The 8,629-nt window shown below is 38.3% G+C and overlaps 1 protein-coding gene and 1 long non-coding RNA gene across 2 annotated transcripts; both read left to right on the top strand.

Moving 5' to 3' along the window:
• On the top strand, positions 1-8,620 carry LOC132056007 (quinolinate synthase, chloroplastic). Its single transcript, XM_059448052.1, has 8 exons — positions 1-417; positions 736-1,092; positions 2,071-2,355; positions 3,839-4,057; positions 4,173-4,352; positions 4,590-5,105; positions 7,355-7,516; positions 8,078-8,620. Exons 1-8 carry the CDS (start codon positions 1-3, stop codon positions 8,156-8,158), a joined length of 2,217 nt encoding a protein of 738 aa, XP_059304035.1. The 3' UTR covers positions 8,159-8,620.
• Positions 5,113-6,263, top strand: LOC132056008 (uncharacterized). Its single transcript, XR_009414703.1, has 2 exons — positions 5,113-5,833; positions 5,923-6,263. It is a non-coding gene; the product is annotated as an uncharacterized LOC132056008 (long non-coding RNA).
• Positions 8,621-8,629: the final 9 nt, after the last annotated feature.

Here is an 8,629-nt window from a genome sequence, read left to right as displayed (position 1 = left end):
ATGGATGCCGCAACTTTATCCATGAAATCTTCTTCCTTCTTTTCCAAAACCCCATCTCCATTTTCTAATTCTAAATCCATTCCGACTGTCTTTACATTGCCTTCTACCCTTAAACCCCTCGTGAAATGCACACAATCTTCATTCCCATCAAACCCTGATTCCTCCAAAAAGCCCTCAATAAATTCAACCACCTTTACATGTTCAGCCGTGACTTCATTTCCTTCCCAATCTCACCCCCACGCTCCTTCAAACGTTTCTTCTTCAAGCAGCAAGCTCAAACTTCTGATCTCAGAATTCCAGGCCCTCGTCGAACCAATCGATCGCGTGAAACGCCTATTGCACTACGCCGCACTCCTCCCTCCTATGAGCGCGTCCGTTAAAACAACTTCAAATCGCGTGCCCGGTTGCACTGCCCAGGTATTCAAGTAAACTCATAAATGCTCTCCACTATCTCCAATCTCCACTATATGAAAATAGCTAGCGGCACTCCTATTCCTTTATAAATTTTTGACTATAAGTGCTATTAGACATGAATTGGGGAAGCTGTTTCTATGTCTTGATGGAATTGGAGGGGTGGGGTTTGTCCCACTATCTATCTTTTATTTCTGATGTATTGTTTTTGATTTGAGTAATAATTGAGAAGGCGCCTTTTCAAAGACAAAAAAGGGCATGAGTTAAAATACGAAATGCTAACCAATTTATGTTTTCTACAACTTTGAATTGTTTTTGCCACAGGTATGGCTGCATGTGAGTTTAGATGAGGAGGGTAAAATGAGATTTTTGGCTGACAGTGATTCGGAGATAACTAAAGGGTTTTGCGCGTGTTTGGTTTGGTTGCTTGATGGGGCTGGTCCTGATGAGGTGTTAGCGTTGAAAACAGAGGACTTGAATACTTTGAATGTTGTGGGGTTGAACGGGAAAGGAGGATCTGCATCTAGGGTGAATACTTGGCACAATGTGTTGGTCAGCATGCAGAAAAGAACAAGGGCTTTGGTGGCAGAGTGCGAAGGAAAGCCGCGAAGCGAGCTGTTCCCATCTCTAGTAGTGACTGCTGATGGTATCCAACCCAAAGGGAGCTATGCTGAAGCCCAGGTGCTCTTTCTGTTCCCTCAATTATTTTTGATTTAGCATTTGAGGCCTTTTTTATTAACCTTCTCAAATTGCCCATGTGAAACACCATATCAGATATAGGAGGAAAAAAGAAAGCCATAGGGTGTGTTTGGAAAATGTTTTCTTGGAAAACAAGTGTGTTTCTTACTTATTGCAAGTGTTTGGTAAGTAAGTAAAAAAAAATATTATCGCAATTGCATATATATGTAATCTAGCAAAACACTATGGGGGTGGGATGGGATGGACTGTGGGGGTTCCGGGGTGGCGGGGTGGGATGGTCAAGGGGTGGGGGTCACTTAGGAAACTTGTTTTCTCTACTTCCATTAAGGAAGTCATTTTCCTCATTTTTAAGGAACTTGTTTTCCTAGAGATTTTTGACCAACCAAACTTGGAAAAATTGGAAAACATCCTCCATATCAAACACACACTAAGACAACATATCAGATGTAGGAGGAAAAAAGAAAGACACAAATGGGACTTTGACATTCAACTTTAGTGCCTCAGACCTTTATTGTGAACTAGTTCTATATCTCATGGCCAGTTTGAGGCAACTAGGACATACTTTTTCATCGTTTGTTTTGTTTTCTAGACCATTATTTTTCATTTGTTATAGAAGTAAATTTAGTGAGGCCCCATACTTATTCTAGACACAACCAGTAAATATTGCTCATCCATGTTTATAGGTTAAGGAGAAAAAGAGGTTCACGTTATGGCAAAAATAAGAAAGAAAGATTCACGTTCTGAACAAACTTACATTTGTTTGAAGAAAAAATGTTGTAATATTGTTTGTGCCTCGTATTAACATAATTTTAGGCCTTCTTTTTAATAACGGCTCGGAAATTTGTCCTCTTTTCTGTTTGGGCAGGATGTGGAATTTGTCATTGATGCTGTTCTTTAGTACTAGTGACCTTGAACTTCCTGAATTTTAAAGTCCTAAGTTCATTTCTAGTGTAATTGCAGGCGAGGTTCTTGTTTCCTGATGACTCAAGGGTCCAAGAACTTGTCAGTGTTCTAAAAGAGAAGAAAATTGGTGTTGTTGCTCATTTTTACATGGACCCTGAGGTGCAAGGTGTTCTAACTGCAGCACAGAAGTTTTGGCCTCATATACATATATCTGATTCTTTGGTCATGGCAGATTCAGCTGTAAATATGGCAAAATCTGGATGTCAATTTATATCTGTATTAGGTGTAGATTTCATGTCAGAGAACGTGCGAGCTATTCTTGATCAAGCTGGATTTCCAGAGGTACACGCATACCCTGTTTTGTGTTCTATAATATGAGTTGTTTGTAGTTATGACATTACTTCTAAGTTGGTCTGCGTTTTCTCGATCAACCAGCTGTGATTACCACTGTAATTGATTTCGTCGTACTAGACCAGAATGGCTGTGACATTATGTGCAAAATTGTCAAAGAAAAGCCCATGTCCTTCTATAAATGATATACACCTCATTAAAAAAGCAGCAGGGAACAGTTTCTCCTGCTAATAAATAGACGATGAATTGTCACATGTTAAGTGCTCTGTTTACTTCTTCATTGGATTCCTACTTTGAAATTTTCCCATCTGGCTCTCTTCCTGCGAAAATAATTCCCTATGTTGTTGATCTTCTTTGATCGAAAATCCCTTCAAAGTCCATAGGCTGGGTTGTTCAACTTGGCCTAAGGTATACTTGATCAATAGGTATTAAAATCTTTTTGTCGTATGCAGGTCCAGTTTTCCGGAATGAAAATGGAATCTTTTCTCTGTATACCACCAATTTCATTGCGCACATGACATATGTTCAAGATTAAATAGGTAGACTATGAAATGAATTCAGGCTCTAGTGGACCCTCTTTTGCTTAAACGAATACTCCTTCTGTCCCAATTTATATGACACACTTTCCTTTTTAGTCAGTCCCAAAAAGAATGACACATTTCCTTATTTGGCAACAATTTAACTTTAAAGTTTACCTTTTATGCCTAATGAGATGATCTATAACCACACAAATATCTTTGACTTGTTTTAGACCACAAGATTCAAAATCTTCCTTTATTTCTTAAAGTCCATGCCTAGTCAAACTACATCACATAAATTGGGACGCAGGGAGTAACATTTCACTTCCTGTTGGATTTAAGTTGCCAAATTTACCTAGGAATGCCTCTTCTGATTCATTAACTTCGATATCCTATCCGCTCGCCCCCTTCTCCCTTGTAGATATAGAATACTGCCTCTCAGGTGGAACAGAATTCACCGGAAGGAGAAACAATGAACACCCAAAGTGAGGAGACAACTACTGGTTGTTTATTATCTTTTAAATTTTGTACCTTTATGTCATGACCGCTGCGTAAGATTCCATGTCAACGGAAGGGCTTAATTTAGCAACGTTTTATGATTAGTTTAACGTGGGCAGCCAAATGCGCTGTGGCAACTGGCAACAAATAGGTAGAAAAGCAAAGAGGTCAGAGTGAATATTTGAATCTTCCAAATCGATACGCACAACGCCTAGTATCCATCGTTTATGGCTAGGACTACTGGGGAATCTAATCCCATTTGCTCCCCTAGCCTTCGTCTCAGTGTCGGCCCAGCAGAGTGCTAAGCCTTCGGGATTTACGATGTTATTTTGGGATTATGTTCTTTTTGATACTGATAGTTTCTGCCATTACATGGATTATATCCATTTACGGAACTCGATAATATCTTTTATGTGGTCTCAAGTATCTTCTGAATGCATCAATGCTTCTTTGTGTAGGTTGGAGTTTATCGGATGTCAGATGAACGCATTGATTGCTCTTTGGCTCAAGCTGCATCCAGTCCATCATACATGGATTATCTTACAGCAGCTTCAATTTCTTCTCCATCTCTGCATGTTGTCTACATAAATACTTCTCTGGAGACAAAAGCATATTCCCATGAGCTTGTTCCAACTATAACATGTACTTCCTCTAATGTTGTGCAAACTATTCTGCAGGTCAGTTGGATTGTTTCCAATGTTTTAGTCTTTGTCCAAGTTCTTCATAATCCTTTTGTCTTTTCATTTAAATGTCAGCATATTTCTAATGAAGCTGCATCTAATATCTATCCAGGCATTTGCTGAAGTACCTGACTTGAAGGTGTGGTATGGTCCTGATACCTACATGGGTTCAAATATTGTGGAGCTTTTTAGCCAAATGACCATGATGACTGATGAAGAAATTTCTGAGATACATCCTTTACACAACAGAACCTCCATTAAATCCTTACTTCCCCGACTGCATTATTTTCAGGTAACTTGAGTTCTTTTGCACTTAAGGAAATGAATTAGGTCTTAATTATCATTCTTTACTGTAGTTTAATTTGAAGCATTGTTTAAGTGGAAGTTTCGAGGACAAGATTGATCCTGAAGGCTTTTAATAATTCTTTGATTTGCTTGCTTGATATTGTCCAGATCTGCTATTCAGCATCATCATTTTAGTTAAGGAATAACCTATTGTTGCCTGTGTTGCTCATCTTTTCCCCTCCAGGATGGGACATGCATTGTTCATCACCTCTTTGGTCATGAAGTTGTTGGGAAGATAAATGAAATGTATTCTGATGCATTCCTTACAGCGCACTTTGAAGTTCCCGGTGAAATGTTTTCGCTAGCAATGGAAGCTAAAAAAAGGAGCATGGGAGTAGTAGGTTCTACCTCGAACATACTAGATTTTATCAAACTAAGGGTACAAGAGGCCTTGAATAGAAACATAGATGAACATCTTCAGTTTGTTTTAGGAACGGAATCAGGAATGATTACTTCAATAGTTGCAGCAGTCCGTAAATTACTAGGTTCTGCCGACCCCTCTTCTGGGGGAGCAAAAGTTAGTGTTGAGATTGTCTTTCCTGTCTCATCGGAATCAGTGACAACAACATCTGCAATTTCGTCTGTGGACCAAACTTTTGGTGAAATGAGGGATGCATTGAAGGTCAATGTTATACCTGGAGTTGCAAGTGGAGAGGGGTGTTCTCTTCACGGTGGATGTGCCTCCTGTCCATATATGAAGGTTAGCATTGTTTCTCTGTCATCTATTGCCTGCTTCCTCTTCTTCTTTGTACTGACCAATTGTTGCAGTTAATACTTGTCATGATTTGGCATTTGCCAAAAAATAGTCTTTCTTTGTATTCTTCCATACCTCTGCTATTCTTAATGCATATTAGAGAAGAATTATTTTTCCTTTAATAGTATTATTAGAGAAGTATTCTTTCAACAATCTTTGTATCCCACATTGCCTTTATATGTATGGGGTGCATTGGGGATTGGCGAATAGTCCAATCAGATCTGACTAGGAAAAAATGTTCAGAGGAGATTGTGAAGGCAGAGAATATTGGCCAAGAAATGTTCTTTCAATGGTTGAATGCATACCTTCACATTTTTCTGTTATTCATTGTGCAATAATAGTCCTAGCAGTTTAGGAATCCTAGTGCCACTCTCCCGTTTCCAGAATTTCACTCTCATGTTTTACGACCATGCAAATCAACTGCTGACTTAAAATTGGCATGAAATAACTTTGGCTAGAATGTCGATGCAGGAGGGTCATGTTACCCTTTTCATGTGTGTGTAGTGAAAAGTGAATAAGCTGTGGCCCTGTCAGAATGGTTTAACAGCTTTGTTACAAAGTGGTAGTCACCCTTTATGTAGGAAATGGTCTCTCAGCAACAGTATGGCGCCATTTTCTGTTTAGAGCCTTCATCCTAGAGCTGTCGTCCTGTAAGCAGGAATCTGAAAGCTGAGGTTTGACATAACCTGTTTGGTTAAATTTCTTGGAAGCAATCTTTAATTCCTTTCAGCTTAAATTTTTTTTTTTTTTTTTTTTTGAGAAGGTAACATACTTTCAGCTAAAACTTGAATCACCCAAAACTTTGCGAACTTTGAGTTTCGGATCCAATGGCTAGGAAATTTGAGAATTAGAGTCCCAAATTTATCAACTTCAATGAAGTGGGTTGAGAACCATGAAGTCTCAAGTTCAAATCCCAGTGGAGGCAAAAACACTAGGTGATTTCTTTCCATCTGTCCTAGCCTCGGTGGATAGAGTTACCTGGTACCTGTTGCTGGTGGGAGGTCCCGTGGAATTAATCGAGGTCCGCGCAAGCTGGCGTGGACACCACGGTTATAAAATAAAAGACCATGTGGGAGGGACTCACTTAGAGAAGCACATTATATACTAGCACACACTGACACATTTATATACATGTACCTTTCTTCATATCATAATGAAAATACGCAAATAGCATGCATAAGGGAACTTTAAACTCAGCTATATGTACATAAAGAAATCATATTAAAGCTATGAAGCTTAAATGAGTGCAACTTTTGTCAACTGACAGTTTAAATTATGTTACAATATTAGTCACTTAAAAAGCAATTATGGGTGACTTTCTATAGCAATAATAGATCGTAACATGCAAAATATGATAAATAACATGTTACCGCCAGTAAAACTACCCTACACTACACTGACAAAGTAAAAATCTTTTTATTGTCTAACTGTTAAAAATTATGGTTTTGGCCTTTCCTATTTTTTATTTTTTTTTATTTTTTTAAATTGAAGGGGGGCACAAGTGAATTACCGAGTCCGAAATGGCGTTAAGGGTTTCATGTGATATTCTGTGAATAATATAGATGCCTTTATTGAATGAGGACTCACTTGATATTTGAATGAAGGTAGATAGATGAACAGTTTGAATCCATCTGATGAAGCAAGATGCACAACCAAGAAAACTGTCAGACATAAATTTCTTCTTCAAAATGCTTGTTATTTTAAGATGGTGTGGTGATATTTATTAAGCTTTTGTTTTTTCTTCTCACATTAATGACAACAAAAACTCTTGCACTCTGAAATAAACCTCCTAATAGGCATTGTCTTGGTGATTTGTCTTGTAATGGAGCACACTCCTGTTTAGATCTTAAATCCCATATGAACATTCGTTCACAACATTCTCATTGGACTCTCAGTGGGATTGAGTATAGTCTAGCCTCTTCGTAATCTTTCAATATTTTAACGCCCTTTCCGACCTTTCTATATCTGATTGCTCCAAACTAGGTACCTTTCAGATGTTGCATTAGTTGACATAGAAGGACTTATTGCTACATTTTTTTTACTTCAAATGTTGCATTGTTGACATAGAATGGCTTGTTGTTAAACATCATCTTTGTTAACTGCAGTTATGTCGTGGATGTCTTCCTGGACCAAAAAGAACATTTTTTTTTTTTGTAAAGATGGAATCTCATTTCATTACATCCTTTATTTGTCAGATGAACTCTCTTAGCTCGTTGCTCAGAGTTTGCCACAGCTTGCCCCATAACAAAGCTGAACTTTCAGCTTATGAGGCAGCACGTTTCAGTTTGCAAACCCCAAAGGGAAAACAAATTGCGGATATTGGTTGTGAGCCGATTCTGCACATGAGACACTTCCAGGTTTGTTTCCTCATCTTCTCTATTGTCAAATGAGTCTATCCAGGTAACATGACAATGCTTAGTGGTGCCCAAGTTGTGATTTTATACTCTGATTTGAGCAAATTATAGAGATATTCTACTTGATCCTCCTGTAGTCCATTTTGAGTTGCACACTGAAAGAGTTAGCCTTTTTGGCCAAGCTTCTCCATTGTCAAAAAAAGTGTTCTTTTCAAAATTGAGGTGTTTGGCCAAGCTTTTAGAAGAAGAAAAAATGCTTTTGAATAGAAGCAGATGCTGTTTATGAGAAGCTGAAAATGGTAGCCTTTCCCTCCTTATCAAAAAAAGAAAAAAATAGCTTCTCCCCAAAAGTATTTTTTTGAAAAGCACTTTTGAAAAGATACACTTAGAAACACTTGTTAAAAGCTTGTCCAAACACTAGCTGTTGCTCAAAAGTGCTTTTCAAATTGATTAGCTAAACACAAGCGGCTTCTCACCTAATGGACAGGCTAAGTCAGTTGGATATAGCCTTAAGTGCAGTTGGATATAGCCTTAAGTGCTTGCTCTTGAACTCCCCTTTGGCAGGCAACAAAAAGATTACCAGAGCAGCTTATCAATCAAATACTCCAACCTTGTGATAATGGACGATCGAGCTCGCAGAATTAAAACGAAAGCTGGATCGGAAGTGGTAATTACTCAATACAAATGAAAGATTACACCCCTTAACTATACTTGGCAAGGCAAGGCTTGAAGGAAAATTACGCCTGCCACATTTTTTTCTGCTCAGGACATGGATTATACAGGAATTTTATGCTGTGCGCATGCCTTGATTGTTCTGTTTTCTTACTTTTTCTTTAATTTTCACTTGATTTAGCGTGATAATAGATTTATAGATGGAGGAAAATGACAATTGGCTTTTGTTTGGGCTGTATCGGTTACAAAATTTTGTTGGCATTGTAAGTGTAGTTTCTGTTGTCATGATGCCACAAAAATGGTTTTGGCGGTCCTGAAGCTGAAGTCAGATAGCTGGTGTCTTCGCCTTCAGAATGAAGTTAGAATGATATTTTGCATTGAAAAACAATGAGCAACAATAGTGATAACATTTTCTTCGGGGGATGCCCTTATTTAGCCAAATGG

The sequence above is a fragment of the Lycium ferocissimum genome, chromosome 5, assembly GCF_029784015.1.
Source record: "Lycium ferocissimum isolate CSIRO_LF1 chromosome 5, AGI_CSIRO_Lferr_CH_V1, whole genome shotgun sequence".
NCBI classification, from domain to species: Eukaryota; Viridiplantae; Streptophyta; class Magnoliopsida; order Solanales; family Solanaceae; genus Lycium; species Lycium ferocissimum.
The sequence above is the reverse complement of the archived record's forward strand: the minus strand, read 5'-3'. Positions and strand labels throughout refer to the sequence as shown.

Coding starts and splice junctions, on each gene's coding strand:
- LOC132056007 (XM_059448052.1), top strand. CDS start 1: ATGGATGCCGCAACTTTATCCATGAAATCTTCTTCCTTCTTTTCCAAA. Junction 2,356..3,838: donor ATCAAGCTGGATTTCCAGAG/GTACACGCATAC, acceptor TTCTTTGTGTAG/GTTGGAGTTTATCGGATGTC. Junction 4,058..4,172: donor TTGTGCAAACTATTCTGCAG/GTCAGTTGGATT, acceptor ATATCTATCCAG/GCATTTGCTGAAGTACCTGA.